The sequence below is a fragment of the Leptonychotes weddellii genome, chromosome 3 (assembly GCF_054177405.1).
Source record: "Leptonychotes weddellii isolate Sample4059 chromosome 3, ASM5417740v2, whole genome shotgun sequence".
NCBI classification, from domain to species: Eukaryota; Metazoa; Chordata; class Mammalia; order Carnivora; family Phocidae; genus Leptonychotes; species Leptonychotes weddellii.
In genome coordinates this window covers 71,632,417-71,659,511 of record NC_138371.1, presented here as the reverse complement: position 1 = coordinate 71,659,511, position 27,095 = coordinate 71,632,417, and the positions used below count along the sequence as shown (strand labels likewise).

Below are 27,095 nucleotides of genomic sequence, written 5' to 3'. Positions count from 1 at the left end.
CCCAGCTTCACACTTACGTATATTATAAACACTCAGGAGTTTAGGTTGACTATAAGCTGAATATGGGCAAGCTGACAAAACTGCTTATAAAAGTAGTGTTAAAGATTCTGCAGGGACGCTGATAAAAACAAGTCAGAAGCTCATTTACTCTGTCCTGACCTCCTGTGACAGGAAAACAACAGTAAATTTGGGGGCACTATTTTGAGAGGGGTTATGAAAAAAATAGAATAAATCACAAGTAGAGTGAAGGACTTTTAAAGAATTGTGAATATTCATAATACTGAAGGACTTATAAAACTAAGGAGAATAAACAGCCAAGGAGAATTAGTAAAAAACTTGTAATATGAAGAGCTATCAGGTGGAAGAGAAAATAAGCTACTTTGTGATGTTCTAGAACACAGACCTAGAGTTGATCAACAACATACTCAAGTTCAAAATAAGGAACTATATAATGACAATTAGAGATGATCCAACAAGGAAATGACCTGCCCTGAAAGGCACAAAAATTCTTTTATATGTAAGTGTTCACAGACCAGATGACCACCTGTTGGAGATGGAGAGAAGGCAGGACACTGAGTGGGAGACTGGATTAAAGAGCTTTTGCATTGTCTAACTAAATTCTATGATTCTAATTTATTAAGTACTCACAAAAATATCTCTAATTTCCTTAAATTTTATAGAATATAAAAACCATTCAAGGAGAGCCTAGGTGGCTCAGTCGGTTAAGAGTCCAACTCTTGATTTTGGCTCAGGTTATGATCTCAAGGTCGTGAGATTGAGCCCCGTGTCAGGCTCTGCACTCAGTGGGGATTCTGCTTGAGATTTTCTCTCTCTTCCTGTCCCTCTGCCCCTCCCCCCATTCACTCTCTCTAAAATAAATCAATCTTAAAAAAAACCAATTGAAACTGAGAGGAGATATAATCTCTACAATGGTGGGAAAGTTCACGTAAAGTTAATTTTAGGGTAAGATTTTAAAAGGTTCTAACTAATGGTTTCACACAGAAAGAAATTAGGTACTATCAAATGTATAATTAGGAAATCACTGATGCTATTTCTTCAATTTCTAAATCACCTTCACCTCATGGAAACTACGTAACATTAAATGTTCCTGCGGGAACATTCAAGCATCACTATTGCTGTAAGTTCTTCAGCATGCTGATTCATTTTAATAAGGAATTGACCTATAAGCCAGTGAGTGAGTAATAATAAATCATCTTATTTTCCCACGTTTCTGGAGTGCCACAAATTAATTTATTTAGAGAAAATCCTCCCTTATATTCTTAGAATTCATTGTCAGATGCTGTCTTTAGACACTCTTTTTCTCCAACCCAAGTCCTTGTCTTATTTTTAAAAATTTTAAGAGGTAGTACTTCCCTCTGAAATTCCAAAGTCCTCTGAATTTTTTGAGGTTAATTCTTAGAATTAACAAAATGACATGTTGATCTATATGCAGAATATCAAAGTCAAATATTTGTAAAAATTTAGCTAATCAATAGGGATTGAACCTAGTTTATTCACCAAATTGACTATCCTTTCCAGTCTAAACTAGAAGTTGCCTTGGAGAACAAATATCCCTGTTTTATGAACTTTGGGACCAGATATCCAACAGAAAGTTAAGCTCTCTGGACCTTAAACCTAAATTCCTAAAACTTCCTGCATTTTTTTATCCCCAAGCTAATTTATTATAATTATGTAGATGTAAGAATGGGTTAAATAAAAAGAGCTTGCATCTAATTTTGGAAATATGTGCATATAAAAATTTATCAACATCAGGTTGTTGAGGTTGATTTATTATCTGGCACTTTGAATTTGTGTAAAATAGACAAATAGAAAACAGGAAATTATTTTCAGGCAAGCAGGGGAAAATTGAAATCTCTGTTCTTCGTAATATCTAGAAACATAGCATCTTAGTGTAATGGATCTTATAGGTCCTCTGACAATCTCTATCCAGGAAGCTCTTATTTTGATATTGGATCAGTAAGAAAGAAAAGTGAATTTTCGGTAAATGAAGAGGGTAGGTAGGAGAAGATGAAGGGAATGGCATTACATTTTGAAAGGCAAGGCCTATCTGTAAAAATAGTTACCAGCATTAAGATACCTGATTCAGATAAAATATATCATAAAAGCCAAACAAGCCAAACTTACATCACTAGCAATGTCTCTTGAAGCTTTGGCCAACTGTACAGAAATTGCATCAAGTGGGAGATCATAGCCTTTCTTCAGAGCTTCTTCCCATCCAAGTTTATAGAATTTCTGGAAATTAAATATATAATTTAGCATTATTCAGTATATATTAAAACCCCAATGGAATACTGAAAAAAAGTTTACTCAGAGAGTAGACACCAGATTCTATCATCTACCTTATCTCTAAAGATATGGATAAAACCAAATCAAGCTGTTTTAGGGAGCACTGACTTAGCATTACAGGATCTTGCTTCAATTTTCTGGCTCTGAGAATAGGCTCAGTTATGAGAGACACAGTACAATTCTAGAGTAGCTTTTCTGTTCAGACACAATTTGGGCACATCAAGTGTATCAGGTCCTTTCTCCCTGCTGTTAAGTACAGTCTAGGCTCACTATTTATTCACAGATGTTAAAATAATTGGTAATCAAATATAAACAATTGAAAGTAATCTAGAACTTACTATGTGCCAGGTACTGTGTTGAAAGCCTTACATGGAAATTTCTCATTTGGTCCTCCCAACAATTCAATGCCATAAGCACTATCATGGTCCCAATTTTAGGGATGAGGAAACTAAGGCTTAGACCTGATGTTATGTAACTCATAAATGGCAAAACCAAAACCCATACCAGGTCTGTCTGATGCAGTATTTTCTTTCACCAATTATCTATTGATTTCCTACTCTGTGCCAAGTACAATGAATACCAAGATAAACAAAACAAGCACAGTGCTTGCCTCCATGGAGCGTAAGAGTCACAGCTAAAGCTCTTGCTTTTTAAGCACCATATTCTGCAGCATCTCTAGCTAGCCAGTTTGAGTCATTCATTTCTATTGCTTCAGCATTTACATCAATTATTTACCATTACATCATTTAAAAAGTTTAACTAGTTTCAAGCCAAATTTTTATATAACTTTACCTGACTATACAGAGTTTGATTCTGCTTGGCTTGTAAAATATCTGGAGTGTCTGGCGTCACATGAATCTTGGTTTTATCTTTGTTCCAGTCAACGGTATATAAGTGCTAGGAAGTTAGGAGAAAAAAGACATTTGATATTTGAAGGACAAACAGAAGAGAAAAAAAAAAGTAACAGAGCATTTGAATGCACTCAGTTTGAATTAAATTTAGTAACTAAAGTGGTATATGACTCAGAAAAGACACCAAAAACAAACTCAGGTTTTTAAAAAAAATAATATTTTGGATATTTTCTATCTTCTAGAATTAATTGGAAGTCCTTAATATATAAGAATTTTTAAAAACAAATGATTTCTAACTTAGAAGGTCAGGGGAAATAAAAATAGGAGGCAGAAGAAAATGATGTAGGGACATGCTCTGGAACAGTCTGTCACTGTCCAGAAGTGGTGGACCCAAACCAAATTTCCCAAACAAGAACCAGAGGCTGCCAGCCCTGCCTTGCTGGGAGCTGTAGGGAAGGACAGCCATAGAGAAGGATGGCTGTCTACCTTGTTCATGGTTTGCGCATTCTGTTTGGCAAGAACCATGTCCATGGAGTCACTCAGCTTCTTAAACTGGAAGTTGCTAGGATGCTGGCGGTACTTCTGATCACTGGCATATCCAGTTGCTTTCTTGGCCTTCTCCACTTCTAGGGAACCAGCTGGACTCCAGCCAAGCCCTTTGTACCACTCATTGTAGTCCTGTTTGTATTCATTCTATAAAGAGAAGAAACAAATTCTACTTTACCTTATCAATTACTTTACTTTTATCAGTTCAGACACAAAAGTGGAGCATAGAAGACTGTGATCTCCATTCCCATGCTAGGAATCCAACCATCACCCAGAAAGAAGAAAGAAGAGAGACTTACATCACTCTGTATGTGATTCATATTCCTGCTCAGCTCAATGCTCATGGCATCTGGAAGGAGGATGTACTTGTGAATCAAATGCTTGTAGTTGGTGTTGGTGATGTTGGCTTGGGCATCCTTGGCAGCCGTGACACTGAGCATGTCAGCAGGGGTATGGTAGCTGGTCTTCGTATTCTCATAGTTTTTCTTGTACTCCCGATCAGATTGCATCTTAGCCACTTGCATGGAATGGACTAATTTGGGATCATCCTCAAGGCTGCGGAAACCAACCATCTTCCCCCTCTCCTTTTCATAATTGTATTTGTATTTATACTGTGAAAAAAAATAGTTTATTAGAGCAATTCCCTTGACTAGAAACATTCTAGTATCAATATTCTGTATTTCAGATAAAGCGATACTTGTGTAGAATTCTACAGTTTATAAAACATGTTTTTCACATTTGTTTAACTTGATACTCACAACTATATGTTGTGAGGTAGAGAGCAAAGTTATTATTACTGCCCCCCATTTTACAGATGAGTAAGCTGGGACCCAGAGGTGAGTGACATGCTAAGGTCACTAAGGATTAGAACCAAGAACTTAACGATGATATACCACACTGACTTCCACACGTACTCTCTTGTTGTACTCTGCTGTCAGGGTTAGAGATCTTTAGTAGGTGGTAATAGTACAGCAAATGAGAGAAAAAAGCAGAATGTTCTAAGTTTACTGGTGCCCGAAGAAATCATCCAAGCAGTCTTTTACTGCAGAAAACAGGCTTAGTTTATGACATACACAGTATCATTGTAGAGTAGCTTTATATTTGTGGAGCTCCTTTTCCTTTAAGACTTTCTATACTGGTATAATGGGGAAGAAATTTTACTATTTATCACTCAACTTCTTTCTACAGAGGGAGGATCCTGATACATGGAAAGCTTCTTATTCTGCCTATCTCCTGTGAGTTTGAGTGTGCAAGGTAGGGGGTAGGAGGCTCAGGGAGCTGAATTACTACAGAAAAGAGGGAAAAGAACTTAGAGATTTCAGGACAATGCAGTAGTGGCATAGGGATGGAAGGTGGGAAAGATGAACTGGCATAGAATATGAGAGAGAAAATGTCCCTGGGGGCGGGGGGGGGGGGCTAAGGAAAGAGTATGCTGAAATGTGTTCCTCCCATTACCCCCCAAATCACTCCTAGTCACTGTGAAAGATTTCTTGCAGAAACAACCAAATGAAAGAACTGAGTTTCATACAGGTGATAGGTTACGGGAATGGGGAGCTGGTACACCAGCTCTCTGGAGGGAAAAAGCCCTGATCGGTCATGTTTGTCAATCTCTGTGGTGTAAATACTCCCACCATGGCTGGTGTCAAGCTACCAAGAATTTAACTACTGGCTTGCAAAATTCCTGATCATTTAACAATCAGCTGTCATCAGTCCAAAAGATCAGCATCCCCAGCACACCATTTAATGAGACATCCTGCTACGAGGAGACTTCCTAAGATGCAGGAAGCAAGAACAACCCAAGCCTTTCACCAAGAAAGCTTGGTGAAGGGCTTTGGATTTCTACAGGCAATAGCCTTGGGGATGGAGTTCAAAGAAAATTCACCTAGATCTCATGAGCCAGGGAGCACATAGGTATGTGGTCATAATGTGTTTAGCATTCTGGTTTTTTGTTTGTTTTGTTTTTAAAGAAATACCAGAGAAAACAAAAGAGCAAAGCTAAAAAGCATGCACAGAATAGAAAGAGGCCATTCTTAGCAGGCACACTTTTCCCCCTATATCTTTTCCACTGAGCGTTTCCAAAATTCAGCCCTTATTATTTTGGTAAATTAGGGGAAAAAAAACCCAGTCAGGTGAGTGCCTTCCTTCAGACTTACATCACTTGCAATATCTCTTGAGGCTTTGGCAGCTTTGATAGGAATCGCATCGGTTCTGAGATCATAGCCTTTCTTTTTAGATTCTTCCAAAGAAAGTTTGTAGAGTTTCTGTAAAGAAAGGCAAGGGAATAATGTTCTTCTAAACAAGAAAGCCTGGGTTTATTTGAAAAGAGTAAACTAGCACTGTGGCATCATTTTTATTTTTGAGAATGCTTCATTGGTGGTTTGATGGCTAAATGTTCTTACAAATAACAAAACTGTGTTTGAAAAAAGTCTATTACCCACCAACATATCTTCAAAAGAAACCACCAGAAAAAGTAAAACTTAGTGGTTTCTATTAGGTTGTAAATATGCTTTTTAAAAATGTGAAAGCCAAGTAGATTCTCATTGATACATTTTTCTCAATTAAAAGTCAAGAGAAGACTACAAAACAACCATACTCTTACATCAAAAGAAAACTTCACTATTTTGCAATCGACACTTTTATTTATGTAATTGTGTGGATTCTACAATCCAAAAATAAGTTATTAATCACAAATCCCTGTGTTATTCAAGGAAAAGAGAACACACTGGTAGGATTAGAGATTTCCCAGCAACCATGATTAGGATGAGAAAGAAAGTGAAATAAAGCATTTATGCATTTTCTAACACTAAGTGTTGAACATTCCTTGTTGTGGAGCTTGCCCCAAATTCTTCAAAATGTTCATCTTCCCTTCCCACTTAACTTTTCCCAAGACCCCTTCTTTAGGACCATCTCAAAGCCTTGGTGGAGAGACTTCAGGAACCAGGTCCTAGGATTCTCACTTCCTTTTTCTCTTTTGGGGCCCCCAAGCCCTTCTCTTCCTGCCAAGTCTCGCAGTTTGAGAAGGAGTACCTGCCCCTAAATGAAATCCAACTGCCCTTCAATTTCCTAACTGCTGGGGCCCAAGTCCCATCCACAGGCCTGCTCCAACTCTTAGCAAAGCAAGATTAGAAGGAGAAAGATTCTCATTTGTGGATTCCTACTCTTATTTTCAAAACATTCACTCTTATGATTGAGAGACATTAATTAGTTTATACTGGTTCAAATAAACTAGGGGGAATTATACTTACATCACTCATATTAATTGCATTTGCCTTTGCCAAGACAATCTGGGGAATATCGGGCATAATGTGGACTTTGGTCTTATCAGCCTCCCATGCTTGTTTGTAGAGATGCTGGGAAGTTTAAAAAAAAAAAAGTGAAAGTTAGTATTTAAAGATCTTAAAAGATGCTCATTTTGTGTGTGTGTATTTATATATATAATTGTACATAAATATCAATATTTATTAGCTAGATCTTATTTTTAAAATTTAAATTGAAAAGGCGCTAATTCAAACAAGACAGTGGAGAGGATAGAAGATGGAAAGTAAAATGATGCCAAGATGAGAATCATAGAAATAGCAAATGCTACACTGAGAGATGTCTGGGTGATCATCAGTTGAATCCTCTTATAGCAGAGTTGAGAAAATCATAGCCCAGAGAATCAATGCACCTTGCCTAAAGATACACAGCAGGTCTGGGCCATCATTTCCAGAACTCTGCAATAAGAGGATGATGATTCTTATCTTGGCATCATTATTCTGAAATGATTAATAAATCATTACACTGAAAAAAATGAAAGGTTTAACATCTAAAAAATAAATGTGAGCTTGTGATAGTTTAAATACTAAATCTTAAAAGGGACACTGAGATCTGTGCCTTGTCTTTTAGGCAAGTCCCTGTCCAAGAGATCGGTCATCTTGACAAATCTGTTGTCTCTCTCAGAAGACTCCAAGGGATTTACTTGGACACTTAGCATAATACAGCTCTCTCTAGCGCAAGTAGGACCATCATTTTCTTCAACTGCTTAATGTTAAAGTCCAATTTTTTTCTTTTTTGCTAATCAATGGCATTTCAAATTATGATCCATACAATATAACCAATGGTGCTGCAATTATTATTTATAATTTAAAAACAGAAGTCCAAGGTAGATGTGCTTTTGGGTCTTGGTATCTATCATGGATAATAAATTTAAAAATACAGTAAGGCTTTTCTAAAGGCTGGAATAATTAATGATGCAAGGAACTACTTGTAGAGAACAACTGCTCTCGTGATTTGCCCAGAGAAGGTCCTGGCTCGGAATGCTTCTATAGCCACAGGATCTAGGAGTCTCCTTCAATTCCATCAAAGCAGCTAGGAAGCAGGGTGGGCTGCAACACTCAGCTGTCAGGCAGAAAATCTGCTGATTCAGCGTCGTGAACTTCTACTCAACCTCACTTTAGACAAACAAGACTTCTTTCCAAAATTTGTATGAAAAGGAACGATTCATATTTATTTTCTTATGTCTGTTGGACAGAGTGGTTCATTGAACATTTAGGGTGCCACTAATTAGGACTAATTTCTATCTTTTTTTAACCACAAGTCCCTTTTTTAAAGCTGAATAAATATTAATTGTGATGTCCTAAAACTATTAGCAAAACCTGTAGATCAAATGTAAGAAGGCCTGGCTTTTTCCTGGTGCATAGGAAATATTACACTGTTGAAAGACTCACTTCATTCATAATTTTTGCATTATTCTGGGCCAAAACCATGTTCATTGAGTCCATCAAAGTGGAATACTTCAAAGTGTCTGGGTGTTGGCGGTACTTCTTTTCACTGATTATCTCCATGGCTTTCTTGTTTTTCTCAGCCTCCAGGGAGCCCAGAGGGAGCCATCCAATGCCCTTCATGAAGTCAACATAGTCAGCTTTGTACTGATTCTGCAAAAGAGGAAAAGTTCAGGGATCAGAAGAAACCAAAGCTGCCAAGAACCATGAGTGGGTATTCAACAGTCCCTAAGTTCCACTTTGGTTTTCAACCAATAGTATATCCAACTCCAACTATTTTTGTCCCTAAACATTATATTTTTTTACATTTTTTTGCATGAGAAATTAAAAATAAGCAGTAATATCTTTGTGATTTGTTTTCCTCAATGCCTTCACAAGGAAAAAATGCTAAGAAATACCAACTAGATTAGCTATCATGTGACAATTATCTCGAGAAAGGTGACTATGCTCGTTTATTTTTTTTCCATTCTGACAATCTCTGTTTTTTTAATCTGTACATTTGGGCCATATACATTGTTTTGTTTTGTTATTTAAGTTCAATTAGCCAACATATAGTACATCATTAGTTTTTAATGTAGTGTTCAATGATTCATTAGTTGCACGTGATCTGATGAGCACTGGGTGTTGGCCTAACTTTCTTACAAAAATTCCCAAGTTCTCTTGGTTGACAGATGACTCACTGGGACTCTTGTTCTTTCTTTCATTGTAAGCTTTGATCACCCACCATTGTTACAATTCCCTTGGGTATGTCAGAAACCTCACTGGTACTCTGTACAAATTTTGCTTTTTCCCCCCTCAATTCTGCTATTTTCCTCTACAACTCTAACTCAGTGGCTTTTATATGGGCACTATGTACCTGCCTAGCAATTAGGAGCTCAGCTCTTACATTCCTAAAGAGAAACACAGGCTTGGCGTTACCTGCCTTTGGCTCGTAATTTAAATTCCTTTCTCTCAGCCACCAAATAAATGGCCTGTATAGCTGAATTCTTGGCTCTACTCTGTGCCTTCCTCATATTTCTTCCAATAGCTTCCACCTCCTCAATGTTCCATCTGCAAGTAATGCAGGCGATTGCAGAGTTGGAAGAAGTGGAAGCTGGTTAGGAGTGATGGCAGGAGATAGCAAGTGACTGGACTTCCTGACCTTCCTCTTACTCATTTACTAGGAGCCGTTTTGGCTTCAGACTCTCTTTGCTTGACATGTTTCCTTCAACATGTTCTCTGAAACAAATTTTCATTTGCCCTATCTGAATCCAGTATCCACCAATCCTCACAGCAATAATGGTAGAAAATAAGACTTTGGTTTCTAGAATGTATCCCCTTTTGTTAAAAGAAAGAAATTCCATCTAAGGTAAAAAAATAAACAACTTGGTGGGAAATTACACTGGAATTTCTTTCAGGATTTTCAAAATGTCCTCACTAAGGGTCATTCATGATTTGCTTATTAACTACAGTCAGTGTTCTGCAAATGATGTGGCTGTCACGTACATCACTTTGAATCTGCATCATATTTTTGGCCAATTCAAAGCCCATGGCGTCGGGAAGCATGTTGTAGGAATGGATCACATTTCTGTAGTTGGCATTGGTGGCCACTTCCTGAGACTTCTTGGCTGACACCACGCTCAGCATGTCCACTGGGGTGTGGAAGGAGGTCTTCGATTTCTCATATGCCTTCTTGTATTCCTGGTCTGACTGCATCTTGGCCACTTGCATGAAGTGCACCAACTTGGGGTCATCCTCTAGGCTCCGGAAGCCAATGTGTTTCCCTTTGGCCTGTTCATAGGCTTGCTTGTATTTGTACTGTGGATGGGAAAGGAAGGATGGTGATGAAGTTAGTGAAGGAAAGAGAGCAAAATATAATTCATTAGATGCCATTAGCTTTGTCAAAGGTGTATGGTTTTAGAGCTTGCAGGGGCAGGGAGCAAAATCTTTTTACTTCAGATTTCTTGCCAGACTTGAGTCCATGGAAAGAAAATGATCTCAGAGTTAATCAAAGAGATGCATGAATAAGTTGTTTCAGGGTGCTTTAGAAAGCAGCTTTTCCCACTCAGCTGTCTCATCAGAATAGGCTACAGGCACAATTCCTCACGGTGCATCTTTAATTCAGGAAAGGGCCTAATCAAGGGTCTCTTGGGTAAAATGTGTAGACTGCATCTGATATTTGCTCAGAATTGCCTATAAATGATTTGACTCTCTAAAAGCAACTTATTTTAATAAGACCTAGTCACTTTTTACATCAAATAATGAACAAACGATTAGAGGGTCCTTGGACTGGGTGAAGAAAAATGTCTTGTGTGTTCCACGGATGAGGGTCCCACTGACACTGGGTAGGGTTGACTGCAGCCCTTGAATACACACACACACACACACACACACACACACACGAACTTGGCTCATTTGCTTCTCATTCACTCAGCCTACAGAAGGCCCAGTGGAAGCACTTACATCACTGGCAATGTCTCTACAGGCTTTTGCAGCCTTTATTGGGATGGCATCAGGCCTCAGGTCATATCCTTTCTTCTTTTCCTCTTCCCAGCCAGCTTTGTATAGTTTCTAAATAATGAAATAGAATAACACCAGCAACTTGTTATTTGGGTTAGAATGGGAATCCTGATTTTGACGTGGTTGGCATATAAAAGAGACATTCCATAAATATTAGTTTCCTCGAACCTTCTCTCCCACTTTATTGCTGTTAATCTACTTACATCACTCATGGTGATTTGGTTCATTCTGGAAAGTAAAATGTCTGGAGTATCGGGCATGACGTGAATGGTGGTCTTGTCTTTGTTCCATTTTTCAGTGTAGAGCCTCTGCAACAAGGAGGACAGACACATGACTGTACAGCAGGACAAGTTTGCAATAGTGCTATCAACAGAAAGAGGTTTCTCCACGACAGAAGAGATGAAATCTGATATTGGCAAATGGATGGCATAGCAAGAAGACAGGCTGATGAGACTGAACACACAATGAGGGCTAAAACCATCCAACTAGGGAACCCTCTTCCACAAAGACAACACATGCCATCTTGCCCCAACCTCACACTACATGGAGTTTTGCAGCTCTGTCACACCCTCAGCGTGGTGTGGACAGCCAGTCTGAAGGTCAGTGTATGTGGGAGCTCTCTAGACATGATGAACAGTATAGAATGCCCCCTCCCACCACGACTACCACCACCACGACTGCCATAAAGATAAAAATGCTGATGACGATTATAGCGGCACCTCCAGGGTTCAAGGGTTCACGGGCTGAGACCAGCAGGCGAGTTCTTACCTTATCCATATTCAGTTTGTTACTTTTGTTAAGTGCTTGTTCCACTGTGTCCATGGCATAGGTGAACTTCAACTTCTCAGGGTGCTGGCGATACTTCTTCTCACTAAGGATCTCTCCGGCTTTCTTTGCTTTCTCCACCTCCAGTGACTCTATGGGGATCCAGCCGATCCCTTTCATCCAGTTGGTGAAGTCAGATTTGTATAGATTCTTTACAATGAAAAAGGAAATTTTCATTTCAGAGAGAGTCAGAGCTTGGGTTTCTTTGGCTAGATGACTTACTCATTATCAAAGAGGAAAAAAAAAAAGGAGGGAGAAGAGAATTGCCTGCTTTTTATGCCCTACCATCTTTTGGAAAAAAAAGAATTTTAAAAGTGATTGCTTTCAGGGGCTCCTGGCTGGCTCAGTTGGTAGGTCATGTGACTATCTCAGGATTGTGAGTTTGAGCCTCACATTGGGTGCAGAGATTACTTAAACATAAAATCTTAAAAAAAAAAAAAAAGTGATTGCATTCATGGTGGTTTTGAACAGGAAAACCTGACCCAATAATTCCTTTATAAAACTTAACTTTCTTGGAGGAAAAGGTAAAAGAATTTTACATAGGAAAAGATATTACATTGCACTCATTTCAGCCTCTTGGTTTTTCACAGGATACATCATGTACTGTCTAACACACACACACACACACACACACTAACCAAAAAAAAAAAAAAATTAAAGCTATATATAGTTCAAATGAGTGAAATTCTAAAACTCCAAATTCTGGAGAGGATCTCTAATTATAGTGAGTCCAGCCAGGTTTAAGATGAAGTAAATGAAACTGCCAATTTCTTGTTCTTCCCTCCTACCAGCTAGAAATGCATAACTAATTCTATGCCAATAATCTGTTGGCCATTACATACATCACTTTGGATCTGCATTGCATTCCTGGAATGCTCCACATTCAAGGCATCAGGCAGCAGAGTGTAGCTGTGGAAGGGTTGTTTGTAGTTGGTGTTGGTAACGACCTCCTGAGATCTCTTGGCCGCTGTCACACTGAACATGTCCAAGGGTGTGTGATACCTGGTCTTGCTGGCTTCATAGCCCTTTTTGTACTCACGATCGGACTGTATTTTGGCCACATTCATGTAATGGACCAGTTTAGGATCATCCTGAAGACTGAGAAATCCAATCTGCCTGCCTTTGGCTTTCTCATAAGCCTCCTTATACTTGAACTATATGAAAAAGAAGGACAGACAGAAGTTTGATAGGGTCAATTATAGGAAATGCTTCAGTGTCAGATTGAATTTATATAACAGATTAAGCAATAGCCAAATTCAGTCTGAATCCAGGTAACATCTAAATTTTTTAGTATTTTTCAATAAACAACTGGTAAAAAATTTCTAATGGAGGGTCTTGAGATCTGCTCTGGGGATAATTAAGAATGGGATAATTTGTGGTTTACATCTAGATTATTCATAAATAGATTCTTTGAATATTCTCAAAAGTTCCTAAAAAGTTTATTAAGGACTTAGTGTATATTTATGATCTATTTCCAAATAATTTGTATTACTTTATAAAGTACTTGCATAATCCTGAATAAATTTCAGCAAAGCTCTTATACAAATTAGTTTACTGGAGTCCAAATGAATGCGTTCTTACTCTATCAAGGTATTATATCAATTCATATGAAAATATAACTTAATTTATAAAAAGTAATTAAGTAGGTAAGTAACTAAAATCCTGTCATTTAATCTATAATTCTTCCTGGTTTTCCTATTTTACTGGATTTTTTCTTTGTGAAAATTATATTGAAAAATTATATTCTTTTAAAAACTTGGAGCCTTTTTTTGATTTAGTGACATTTTAGTATGCCAAGGCTTTTTTTCTTGAAAAAATCCAAATAAAAAGCAGTTTCCAAGTTCATAACAATGACACCAATGACAATTCCAACTATTTCACAGTTTAAAACAAAGAATTTTCTTATTTGTACTAACTGTATTGAATTTCTAAAGATTTTAAAGTAATATAAAAAAATCATTGGTACTTAGGATATTAGGAAATATTTTTATAATTTTTAATTTATTTCCTAATACAGCTCATATAGCCTCACATACCATGTAAAGATTTTAAAAATATAGAGAAGTTTTCTACTTTCAAATTATACTTACATCACTAGCAATATTCCTTGAACTTTTTGCAGCTACAATTGGAATGGCATCTGGTCCCAAATCATAGCCCTTAGCAAGAGTTTTCTTCCAGTCTGCTTTATAATGAGACTTGAAAAAAGGAAAGAGTATTTTATTATTCTACTTAAGTATATTCCTGTATTTCCAAACTTTTCTATAATAAGCATGCAATACTTTAATTTTCTTGTATTTTTTGTAATGAAACAATTAAAACGTAAAGAAAGATATGAATACTAAAATTAAAAATTCAGATGTAGTACCACCTAGATTTGATCACTCTTAATGTTTAAGTATTACTTATAAAAGCAGGGAAAATTTTTAAATAAACCAAAGGCATAGAAATGAATATCAAAAAATGTTTATTTGGAGATAAAAGAGAGCCTAAAATGTTAGGAAAAATGACTAAGTCATCTTTTAAGAAATGAATGATCTTATCTAGGTTTGGTTATTTTTTAAATTAGAATTTACCAACTTTTTTTTTTAAAGCAAAAGAAACAATTCATAATGGTGAATTTAAAGATCACTACCAATTATGTATCTAGACTACCCAAGAGGCTTGTTATGTGCAAAAAAAGTTTCTCAAGAAAATTACAATAAACTTTTATACAAGTTTTAATAACTGAAACAAAAGTTATATAAAGCAATATTTGTCCTTATTACAGACTATTCGTGACTGCACCTTCCAATCTTGTATATCTCATTTTGTTCCACTTTCTAAAAAGTGCAATACAACCTACTAGACTGATTTTATAACCCACTAATGAGTCAGAGTCCACAGTTTGGAAAAGCCTGAATCAAGTGAAACTTTATGGTAGCTTCTAGTCTCATATTCTATGATAATGGGCCAATCTTTAGACTACTGATTCAAAAATTGGCCCCCGGACATGGAGGGCAAGGCAACACCAAACAAAGAGGGAGCCCACTACAGATTGGTAGGTGGCAGGTTTAATAAACGAGGGAACTTACATACAAGGCTTGTCTTGGGCAGCCACAAGACAAGTAGCTCTCCTCACCTGCCCACCACAATCTTAAAAGTTTATACAGAACCTTAACTGGGTTTAGTCACGGATACCATTCAGATGGTCTCAACATATTGCTCTATCAAGGCTGCATCCTCTAAAATGGCTCCCACTGTAGGAACGGTGTACATTCCAAGGACAGGGGTAGGGGTGGGGAGCCTCTGCCCGGGTCTAGTTCACGAGTTAACCAGCAGTCATGTCTTCTCAACGACCTCTTCAAACAGAGACTCAAAAGATCCACACTTGGTTTGCTGCCCTTAAAATTCTCACTGCTAGAGTTATACAGAACTGAAGAGGCCCATGTTAGCAATATTAGACTGGTTCCAGCCCAAATACTCACATCACTCATGTTGAGGGCGTTGACCTTGGCCTGAATAAACTGAGGTAATTCGGGGTCCATAGTGTATTTGTGCTTCAGTTTCTCCCCCTCCACCTTGTAGTTCAACTAAAAACAAAGGAGGCAGAATGCAAATGTCATTAGCTGACATAACGTCCGTTTCATCAAGTACACACCCCTTTAAAAAGGAAGGTTATCATTTGTGTTTTTCCATATACAAGCCAAATACCTATACTACCATATGGCAGGGTGTGGTAGGATAGGTATTTGCTTAGTCCACCAGTATTTATTGGACAGCACTATGGGCCAGGTAGGGTGATAGGTTTCCGCATGTAAAGTGTTGACAAAGACAGACATGTCCTCTTGAAGGTTAGAGTGCAGTAGAGGAGACAGAAAATAAAAATGTAAACTATGAGATAGAGCTAGAATGTGTGATGTGTTGTAAATAGAATAACTTTAGGAAAGAAACAAGGGTAGTCAGCAAAGGCTAAGGAGATAACATTTATGCCCAGATTTGAAGAAAAGGGAGGCGTCTAGGCCAAAGCAGAGCATATGGGGCCCTGAGTCTGGAAAGGGCAGGGCCAGCGTGAGGGACTGAAGACAGCATGCGTCATGGGGCTGGAATGTGCTGAGGGGGCCCCACAGAATTAGGATGGGGAGCAGGGGCACAGAGCTGAGGGCCTTTTTGGCCAAGGTAACAAGTTTAGCTTTTAGGTTCAAGGAGAAATTACTAAGAGCTTTTAAGTATAAGAGGGCTATGATTTACATTTTAAGCCCGTTCTTCTGGTTGTCATGTGTGACCCCAGGCTGGGAGGCCAGATACCAACTTACTGCAGTTGTCCCCATGAGAGGTATGGAAGCCCTAACTAACTGCGGGCAGCTGAACGACAGACAAGTGCCCCAGGGGACGCTGGGAGAGACCGAGATGCACTGATGCCGGGATCACGCAGGGAGGCATTGGTGGTAACATCAGGTAGATGTCGATGGCATTTATTGGGATGGAGAATACAATGCGTGAGTGTCCAGTTCTCCTAGCTAACTGGAAAACCACAGCAAGAACAAAAGAAATCAGAAGAAGCTCCACATTTATCACTACTACAATAGAACTAATCTCAAAATATCTGTGGTAATGTGACAACAGAGACTGGCCTGAGAAAGAAAATCCACGGATAATTCTCAAATCCGAGCCAAGCTAAGCCTTCCCCACCTTCCAATATCTGGGGCTAAAAACACACCACCTCTTCTTTTCTTTGTTTTTACCCACTGCTGAAGGGAAGCGCTGAGCATTGTAATTAGGCTCTAAGAATAAGGGTCCAGATAGACCTGGGCTTGGAAATGAGGTTCAGCTGACTCTGAAAGTAAACAGCTTACCTCCTCCCCAGAGGCCTCTCTCTGGCTTGCCTTTCAGAACATCTAGCTCTTATGCAAGAGGATTAGGACATTATGCCTTCTCCCCGTGTAGCTAGGTAGGACTGTTGCAACTCAGAGGAATAAATAGCTTGGTTTAGAATTCAGATGGAATCACTGATAATAACAGTAATAATTTCATTTCATTTCATGTGTATAATGATAGGGGTCTGCTTATAAATAGCACAGATTCTCTACATTTGGAAAATAAAACAAATTTGGAAAATCCTCCTTCTCTCCTCCCTATTCTCTTTATGTTCAAGTTCCAAGTTGTTTCATCAACTGAAAGCAGTTGAAACGCTAACAGAGATGTACCTTCACATGTTGAATTAAGGATGGTGGAATGGGGGTTATTCATGGATTACACCCCCCCTTAGATTTATTTATCTATTTGAGAGAGCGCGCGAGAGAGCATGTGAGCATGAGTGGGGGGGGAGGGGCAGAGGGAAAGAAGAGAGAGAATCCTCAAGCCATCTCCTTGCTGAGTGCAGAGCCCGACACAGGGCTCAATCCTAGGACCCTGAGATCATGACCTGAGCCAAAATCAAGAGCCGGCTGCCTAACAGACCGTGCCGCCCAGGCGCCCCCGGATATCTGTGATAATGTGACAAAAGAGAAATAAAATCCCCAGATAATCCCAGGCGCCCCTGGATAAACCCCTTTGAAGGGAAACCACTCACATCACTTAGCTGCTTCGTGTTCTGCTGAGCCAAAACCATGCCCATGGAATCGGGCACACTGGTGAACTTGATGGTATCTGGGTGCTGTCGATACCTCCTCTCATTTAAAGCATCACCGGCTTTCTTGACCTTCTCAACCTCCAGAGAACCAATAGGGATCCATCCAATGCCCTTGAAGAAGTTGTTATACTCGTCTTTATACACATTCTGTAAGAGAATAATCTCATGTGAGGAGTTATCCTACAGAATACTCAAAGGAGTCTCTGAAATTTGCAATTCTACCCAGATGAAATGAATAGCAACGCTTCCAGCATGCTCATGTCTGGGAAGCAGCTTTTCACTACGTATGCCACTGAGCTTCTTACCCAGAATTTGGTAATAAGAAAAAGCAGTTCTGTTGTTAGAGTGTATTATATGACACAGAGGAAATCTAGGGCACATATTTCTGTGGCTAATGCTAAAAAAAAAATTGTGTCTCTTTTGACAATAAATTGGGCTTTCTTTTTTATTTCACTGAAACCCCACAAATTTGAATTTCACCCATCCTGTCCACCTAGGCTATTCCTGATCTCAGCTGGGGAGAGACATCTTCGTTGAGCGACAATAAATGAACACCGTATATTCTCTTACAGAGGATGATTCTTACAGAAATCTGGTTCCTGTAGAAGGAAATGCCCTGAATATTAAACAGCCTCCCCATGCAGCTCTCCACGAATCATGCTGCAATCACAAAGTCTTCCTGGTTCATTCTAGATGACTCATCACATAGATTAGAGTGTGATTTTTAGTTAAAAAAGGAAAAAAAACTTTCTTGAATTCAGAAAGAATAGAGAATACTATTTTGCATTATCCATATCACCATTGAAGCAGGCCTGCCAGGAGCAACCACTTCCTCTTGTTGAGAATCAAGGTGGTTTATATACTTAGTGGAATATGGTTTTGTCTTTGATCCATAAGTTAATAGAGACAGTATCAATGATTACAATAGGAGCACAGAAAGCCAGCAAAAATACAGCTCGACTACCATGCCTTTGTTAGTCTTTCAATAATAACTGTTTATTTTAAAGTGCATTTTTCAAATATCTTACTGTATTGTGAAGTCTACTTAAAACAGGAAGAAATGATTATCCCTTAAGTACCAACATTTCTGGGTCTGTTACGTTATACATACTCACATCACTCTGAATTTGATTCACATTCCTGGTATGCTGGAGACTCATGGTATCGGGTAGGTATGTGTAATGATGTATGGGCTGTTTGTAGTTGACGTTGGTGACGACATCCTGGGCCAACTTTGCAGCAGTAATGCTAACCATGTCCCCTGGGGTATGGTAGCTGGTTTTGGTGTTCTCATAGTTCTTCTTGTATTCACGATCTGACTGCATCTTTGCTACATTCATGTAATGGACCAGCTTGGGATCATCCTGGAGGCTTCTGAAACCCACATGCTTCCCCTTTGACTTCTCATAAGCTTCCTTGTATTTATACTGCAAAGGCAAAATTTGGTTAGCAAAGTCCTAGGCATTGATAACATTGGGTGTAGCAAGTATGTTCACACACAAAGGCAACTTAGAACATTGTGACTTTCTGGAAGTTTGTACAAGAAATGCAAACCATACCCACCCACTCCCATGTGCCCCAGAAAGTTCAGAGTGAAAACATTTATTTCCAACACTTCCACCATGACAAATGGGTATCATGATAAATTCAGGACCAGTTTCTTTCTTTGCTATAAATCCTACAAATGCATTTGCATGTAGAACTTTACTTAAAGCCATCTGAATTTTCATGCTTAATATAAACAAGACACATTCCAAATATAAGGCCAGTATCTCTTGGTTTCCTGGGATGTGAATTTTCCCAATCCAATATGTTATTACCACCACAGAATGTTATCATACATCATAGAACATTAGAAATTATTGAGAAAATCTTCCATTTGCTCTTCCCATTGGCCAGGTGATATGTATGCAACAGATGTAGAAGAAACTCTAAAGGACTCTACATGCAATTTCACTCAGTTTTTCTTGGGGTGGGGGATGGAAAACTTTACTGTGTTGTCTTGGGCTGACGGAATAAGGTTAAAACAAAACCCCTCTTCTTTCTGGGTGGCATCAATTTAGATGCTGCATAGGCAGGTAGCTGGGCCTTCCCCACCCATTTCTCAGCAGCTACTTTCCAAGCTCGCTGCTGAAGCAGCTGCAGATGAATTTAAGAACTGCAGTAAGGGCAGGAATGGCTGGGAGCTCCCCTGGCAGTAGAAATTGCAGCCCAAGGTCTCTCACTGCTGGAACTGGCGATGGGGTGTAGATTGAGTTATACTGTAGGTGACAGGTCAAAACCTCAATTTTTATGCAAGAGAACTCAAATCCACTTAAAGTCTGCAGATACTCTGCTCCTGTCATTTATGCACTGATTTATAAACAAGAATTTAGCAGGCAAAAGAATTATCAAGACATTTTCTAGGCATGTTAGAAAAAGCTCTGCTCAAGCTCTAAAAAGAAAAAAAAAAAAAGATAATGTCATATTTTAGACTTTCACTTTGTCCTTAAACTAGAAATTTATTTCACAGTGGTGTGCAAATCTTTGAGGAACACATTTTCAGTGGCATCCCGACAAGGAAAGCTGTAGAAAGATTTCTTACACCCCTAGCTCCCATGTGGTCTGCACACACGGGTGGTTTCTTTCTTCTCTTTTCTCCACCCGTGATTGTAGCCCCCAGAGTAGCATGTGACAGTGAAGGTTACCAGGCATGCGTGCTTTTTGAAATTTTCGATCTTCAATGATGGGAAGAAGCGTAAGGGTATACTTTTCCTCTTACAGATGAAATGGTCATCGATTTACATAAACCAAAATTATATTCGAGAAAAATGGGCCTTTTCCCATTTGGTTTATAAAATCTTTAGATTTTATCTAACATCTTTTCAATCTTCTTAATACAATTATAATGCAGGCAGTCATTTGAATTTAATGTGTTAGTGTCAGTTAGGGTGTTCTGAAAATAAATGTGGGCTGTCAGGGAAATGTGTCAGTAAAGGTAATTTGGCCTATGAATCAGGGGAGAAAGCGGCTGTCAGATTTATGACAGCTCTACCAAGTGGGGTCAACTGAAAAGAATCACAGAATGTTAAAAAAGTGACAGGTTTTCAAAACAATATTTTGTGGAGAATTTCAGTGTCATTAATTCCACATATTGTTTTCAATGTAGTATCATTTAGACAAGCACACATTTGATTACTTTTTAAGCAGGTAATCACCCACATTTCACCTAAAATTTTTACTCACATCACTGGCAATGTTTCTGGATGCTTTGGCCGCAGTGATGGGAATGGAGTCACCCAGCACATTGTTGCCCTTGGCTATTAAATCATGCCAGTCCTGTTTATAACAGACCTGTGATGTACAAGGAAAAAGGATGTCAGCATGCTGCGTATGAATCAGCTAAAGCGATTCCTCAATTGCAGGGATTGTTTTGTTCTTGTCCAGATATTAAGCTAAAGGAATCTCCTAGAACAAATTCTGCTTTAGGAAGTCACATTAGCAAAATGTCACACTTTGTGTAGCATGAAATTATAGGACACTGCACCAATTATTCACCCAAACCTGGTTTGGGCACACAGTGCAGTGGGATACGAAGAAACCGGAGTGGATCTAGAGGAGAGGAATAAAGGTTCTGGAAACCATGGTGTGTGAGGACCACCTAGAGAAAATGAAGTTGTCCACTCTTATGAAAGGAAGGTCAAGGGAAGACCTGGTGGTTGGCTTTAGAAATTGCAGGTTTGTTGTAATAAAAGGATTTCATTATCTCTTATTTTGCTCAGGATAATATCTTCCTCCACTTGCAAAACGAGGAAAACTAAATCAAAGTTTTAGAGGAATAGATGTTGGGCTCCACATAAGGGAAAATGTTACACCCTTGAAAAGGCTGGCTTAAGAGGCAGAGAGCATCATGGGATAGACTTCATACAGGGTGTGTAGGAAACGGACCTAAACAATTACCAAGGCCCCAGCCTACTCTAAAATTCCATCATGTCTGGATTTCACACCCCATCAGAGCCCTACTCACGTCACTTATATTGTAAGCATTGCACTTGGCCTGGAGAAACTGAGGAAGATCAGGACTTATAGTGTATTTATGTTTCATATCTTCTCCTTCAGCTTTGTATAAGATCTGCAACACAAAATCACAAAATTAAAATGCATTACAGATAGCACAAAAAAGGAAAATGCTTTAACTGCGTGCTTAAAGGAGTTATATTCCCTAGCACAGTCCCTCACTATTTCTATTGTTAAAAATCATCAAAGGGGGGCTCAGGTCATGATCCCCGGGTCCTGGGATTGAGCCCCGCCCCAAGTCAGGCTCCCTACTCAGTAGGCAGTCTGCTCTCCCTCTCCCTCTGCCACTCCCCCTGCTTGTGCTCACACGTGCTCTCGCCTGCTTGTTCCCTCTCTGGCAAATAATAAAATCCTTAAAAAAAATCATCAGAGGTATTTTCCTATTTTTAAAAACCTCAAGCATTTTGTTATTTTTAGAAAGACCTAAAAACTCTGTGTACTAAAATAGAAAAATAGAAAACAGAGATCAGAGATCTTTGACTGCTAGAGATGCATGGAAAGTAAGTTCAAATGTGAAACCCTAACTTGAATAAACAGAATTCACCAAAGCTAGCAAAGCCCAGTCTTTGCTAGTGGAGCAAACAGTTCTGAAAGTCTTGTTCTTTGGTTTTTGATTTCTAGAAAATAGCATTTAGAACGAGTCTTTCACTTCTGCTAAAGAATTTCCAATTATAATTGTAGCAGTAAAACCATATAATAATTTCCTCATAATATGAAGGACCTTATACATAAACCCAGTGTACTTAAAAGGTTTACCATTTCATAGTTACCGTATTTTATCCTTTTACAGATGTCAGAAAGACATCTAGATTCCTAATGTTGAACTTGTATTGTATCCTCCTCTTGGTAACAGAAAAGAAAGAAATTGCTCAATTTCTAAAATCTACAATACAACTGGAATCACAAGTAGATTTCCAATCTCTTGACTGTCATTTATCATGTAAGCCCTCAGGCATGTCTATGTGGGATATCACATGTAAACTGCTGTGTATCTATCACAAACAAAGTCTAAAGTGGCTGATATCTATTTGAATCCTCAAATACCAAAAAATTTCTTGTAGGCATCCAAGAGCTATCTTTACTTCCTCACTGCCTTTAGAAACCAGAGCTAAGCATTCACAGAATCTCACCCATTCTACCTTCTACACATCCCTTTTGCCACTGTACCGATTCAGTTGAAGTCCAAATGAGGCTTCTGCTGGGTTTCCGTAACAGTTTTTAATCTATCTTCTTACCTCCAATCTCTCTCCTCAGTCTCAGCACTCTTTGTCAGAGCTATCTTTTAGAACACATACCTGATAATGCAACTTTCTGGATTAAAATCTTCAATACCTCCCATTACCTATCCCACAATGTCCAGAGTATAAGTTAGCACACAAGACCCTCAATGATCAGGTAACAATCCCAAACCCTTCACTGTCCTGCCATTCATTACCTCTTGTCAATCATTTTTTCTCGTGCCAAGAATGCACCCTTCCTTATTTGCCAGGGAAGCGTTGGTGGGCAGTTACCCTCTTGCCTTGTACCTACTTGGCACATGCCTCTCCTGTAGCGTTCACCTCTTGGTATGGCAATGCTCTGGTTCCATCCAGGCCCTTTGTCTTATACTCATATCTCTGTTATATCCTATATCTCACTAATCCTCATTTACGTCATCCTTATACCATCAGCATATTATACCATGCCTGGCACAGGGAAGGAGTCCAAAAACATTCATTCAATGAATTAATAAATGAATGCTTTTGATGTCCCTTTAAGTCTTCTATACACTAAACTTTCCTTTAGATCTGACTTTAGCCAGGTCATATACATTGTTCATGGACAGGCAGGCAAAAAACATACTAATCTCCAAGACATAAGTTTTTAAAAGCCTCTATAATATTTGTGTATGATGAATTTTGAGAAGCAAAACCATATCCTCGTGTGAATTATTTCCCTGTATTAGTATATTTTATATATGAAAAGTAAATATAAGCAACTTAATATAGAATTGAGTGTGATGAATTTGCTACTTTGGAATTTAAGTCTAAATTTTGTTTGTGTGTGCACACACATGTGTAGTATTAGACTAGAACTTTTTCATCATGACAAGTTTATCCAATAACAGGTATTTCAAAGGCAGCTAAAAAGGAAGCTGTTTTAAAAAGGAAAATAAATAACAAGATAAAAGAAAATGTTAGTGCCCAAACTGAAAATAATTGTTGTGGTCTGTTTATTGTTTTGTTTTGAAGTAAGCTCCACGCCCAGCATGGAGCCCAAAGCAGGGCTTGAACTCACAACTCGAGATTAAGACCTGAGCTGAGATCAAGAGTCAGACGCTTAACCAACTGAGCCACCCAGGCACCCCCAAACTAAAAATAATTGTAATTATTATTTTCAATTAAATAAAGTAAAAGGAAAATTAATGGCTCAGAAGAATAAAAATTTTGAGCTGCTATTTATTTCTTTAAAGCCTCCCTCCATTCTTTGCCCCCTCTCTTGTTGTACTTACATCACTGACTTGCTTCGTGTTCTGTTTTGCCTGGACCATCACTGGGGAATCCACGATGCTGGTAAATTTGAGGGTGTCTGGATGTTGCCTGTACTTCTTTTCATTCAGTGCATCACCCGCTTTCTTAACTTTTTCTACCTCCAGACTGCCAATAGGTATCCAGCCTATGCCTTTCATCCAGCTGTTGTAGTCCTCCTTATAGGCATTCTACAGCAAAGAGAAACAAGAGGAGTAATGCCCCCAGCAGTGGGTTCTCACACAGGTTCTGACCTGAGGGGTGGGGTTGTCTTGGGGAGTAAGTGTCACTTACATCGCTCTGTATGTGCATCATGTTTTTAGACAACTCCAGGTCCATGGCATCAGGCAGGTAGGTGTAATGATGGAGCGGATGCTTATAGTTGACATTGCTGACAACATCCTGAGCTTTCTTGGCTGCCACAACGTTGAACATATCATGGGGTGTGTTGTATTTGGTTTTTGTCTTCTCATAGTCTTTTTTATACTGCCGGTCTGATTGTAGCTTGGCCACATTCATACAGTGAACCAGTTTAGGATCATCTTGGAGACTCTGGAAGCCGACCATTTTCCCTTTGGCTTTTTCATAATCTTTTTTGTACTGAACCTATTGGAAACAAAAGTGGGCAAATGTTAAAATGTAGTTATGAAGATTTTACTGAACAATGAGGCCATGACTTAAAGCAATTGAGCATCCCAGAAATCACTTCAATAACCAAACAATTAGATATTCATTTGTATACAGTTTGAAAGGTAGCCTGGGAAAATTAAAATGTTACTTAGAGCCCATTTGATTGCCTGTTGCTGCTTCGGCCACCTGAGAGGTTGGGGTGGGAGCATTGCCATAATTCATGTCTGTGACAAGGTAAAGTTAAGTTCCTTTCCACTTAGATGCTGGTAGAGACAAATGAAAAGATAAACATTTTGCAATCTTTACCAATTATATTGTGCTGTTACAGGAGACCCCAAATAGCTGCCTATGTGAGTGGTAGTAGAATTTTAATGAGTCTTTGGATATTCAAAGGGAGACCCAGAGCCAGTTGTACGTACACATGAATTGGTTCTGAATAATAAAGTGAGAAGAACTGAACTTGCTTGGGGAGATCTGGGAAGAAGCGTGGGAAAATGAGAAGCAGAGATGTGAAAGAAGGCTTGTGTGTGTGTCAGGGTGGGGAGTAGCTGGAGGAGAGCACCCACAGAGAAAGGGAATGGGTAAGGAATTTTGGATGGTAGGGCTTTTACAATATAGATATTTGTAATTCAGTTGTAATTTATTTACATCAGTGCAATGTCAACTTCAGTTCAAACTATCAATGAAGTTGTGATTGGGACTTGGGGGGAACCAAAAGACAGGGCTGTGTTGCATCTCTGGATCATGCAGGCCAGAAACAGAAGGGAGTCCAGGGCAGGAGAGTCCTGGTGAGCCAGAGCAAAACCACTGTGGGCAAACCAGTAGCTGGAAGTGACAGAAAGACAATAAACCTCAGAATATCTGCAACAAGCGGGGGAGGAGGGGGGAGGGTATCCCACTTCCTAGAGGTCAACAGGTGAGGGCTTGAGTCAATTTGATTTGAATCGCAAAGAGGAAAGTAACTAATTCGAAGCTGGGTTAAAGTAAGATAAGGAAAAGAAACAAAGACAAAATTTCTAACTTTCATGGAACCTAAGGACTGCTATGAACCTTAGGGCTCCAGAGCAATGAAGTAAAAGAAATAAAAGGAAAAGAAATAAAGGAAATAAAGGAAAAAGGGAATTCATATAAATTAAGCAAGTTTCAAGACTAAATCTTACCACCAGGAGGCTATTAGGACTTAAAATAGTGAGTGACTTATTTCCACAAGGGGACTAATGTGAATTTGTGCAGAAATACGGAGGAGACCTTAAACTTCAGGTGCTTCATTAGAACGGGGTCAGTAAAGGTTCTACAAATCCTTACCCCCAGGAAAATTCAGACCTGGTTAGGGAATTTTCCTTTCTAAATAGGTTTCAGCAGGACTCGCTTCCAGCTGGGGACAGAAGATATGGTGACCTCTGGACAACAGGTCCACCTCCACCCACACATTCTAGTTTCACACCAGCGACTACTAGCTGGACTTACGTCACTTGCCGCCTGACTGGCAGCTTTGGCAGCTCTGATGGGAATCGCGTCCGTTCTCAGGTCATACCCCTTCTTGCTCAAATCTTTCAAGTCTGTTTTGTACATATTCTGAAAGACAAAAGTCATTTGAATGTAACCGAGGCCCGTTTAGAAAAGGCTTCCCATGAAATCAGCAGCTAAGCTCACGGGCATACCTCACTGATATTGTAGGCATTAACTTTAGCCTGGATGAACTGGGGCAAGTCTGCTGGCAGGTTGTATCTGTGAAGAATTTCTTCTCCTTTGGCTTTGTAGGCAACCTGAAAGAAGAAAAGAAATGCATGAACCAACAAATAAAGTAGGGAAAAGGGTTTAAGGATACAGGGAAATAATCTCAGAACAGATCACATGGCACAGCGGTGCTTTTCATGAAAGACGTTCTCTGGGTCATCCCCACATTGCTCATATGCAACACGTGGGGTCCTATCCCAGTGCCAGTTCAACCTTGGCCAAGGTCCCTCGGTATGCTCTAGGAACCTCTGAACTTCGGTAAGGGCACCTCACAGAAGTCCGCCAAGGGAGATGACCTGATGAAAATGTTAACCTGCAGACACTTTCCTGAGCACAGAAAAGGCTAATCCAGTGGGATACGCAAACCATCTATATTACACTTTGTGGGTGACTGATGGGGCTTAGGGGGGTTTTTACTCTATATGATTTGTGTCTTAGCTCTGACTTACAGTGTAACTCCTCTGTAAGGTGTGTTGCCTATATTCATTTTCCCGGTCTTTCCCAGAAATAGGCTTGCAGTGTTTCTTGTCATCAGGAGAAGACCCTGAGCTTCTCCTTGGGAAGCAGTGTTAAATGGCTGAAAGGACAGTCAGCCCAGCATAGATAATACTCTAAAGATATGAAGGAGGTATGCTTTACTAATGAAAAGCTGGGAGAGGTACACAGTTGCTCACGTAACGGAGTCTCTTCAGACTGCATAATAACTCCAGGTAATCAGCACGTTTAGAATACAAACGTATTTGTATGAGTAAACACTTATTAAAGT

General features: G+C 39.1%; 1 protein-coding gene across 1 annotated transcript in view; it reads right to left on the bottom strand.

Annotated features, from left to right (window-relative positions):
• NEB (nebulin) overlaps positions 1-27,095 on the bottom strand; it is a 198,037-nt gene that overhangs the window by 125,144 nt on the left and 45,798 nt on the right. Inside the window, exons 31-52 of the mRNA XM_081815483.1 lie at positions 26,254-26,358; positions 26,060-26,167; positions 24,257-24,568; positions 23,947-24,153; positions 21,406-21,510; positions 20,625-20,732; positions 18,515-18,826; positions 17,340-17,546; positions 15,256-15,360; positions 13,879-13,986; positions 12,631-12,942; positions 11,732-11,938; positions 11,167-11,271; positions 10,907-11,014; positions 9,950-10,261; positions 8,411-8,617; positions 6,950-7,054; positions 5,858-5,965; positions 4,004-4,315; positions 3,645-3,851; positions 3,100-3,204; positions 2,146-2,253 (exon numbers count right to left, since the gene is read on the bottom strand). Of these exons, the coding sequence (XP_081671609.1) occupies positions 2,146-2,253; positions 3,100-3,204; positions 3,645-3,851; positions 4,004-4,315; positions 5,858-5,965; positions 6,950-7,054; positions 8,411-8,617; positions 9,950-10,261; positions 10,907-11,014; positions 11,167-11,271; positions 11,732-11,938; positions 12,631-12,942; positions 13,879-13,986; positions 15,256-15,360; positions 17,340-17,546; positions 18,515-18,826; positions 20,625-20,732; positions 21,406-21,510; positions 23,947-24,153; positions 24,257-24,568; positions 26,060-26,167; positions 26,254-26,358 (3,873 nt within the window). The remainder of the gene's footprint in view (positions 1-2,145; positions 2,254-3,099; positions 3,205-3,644; positions 3,852-4,003; positions 4,316-5,857; positions 5,966-6,949; positions 7,055-8,410; positions 8,618-9,949; positions 10,262-10,906; positions 11,015-11,166; positions 11,272-11,731; positions 11,939-12,630; positions 12,943-13,878; positions 13,987-15,255; positions 15,361-17,339; positions 17,547-18,514; positions 18,827-20,624; positions 20,733-21,405; positions 21,511-23,946; positions 24,154-24,256; positions 24,569-26,059; positions 26,168-26,253; positions 26,359-27,095) is intronic.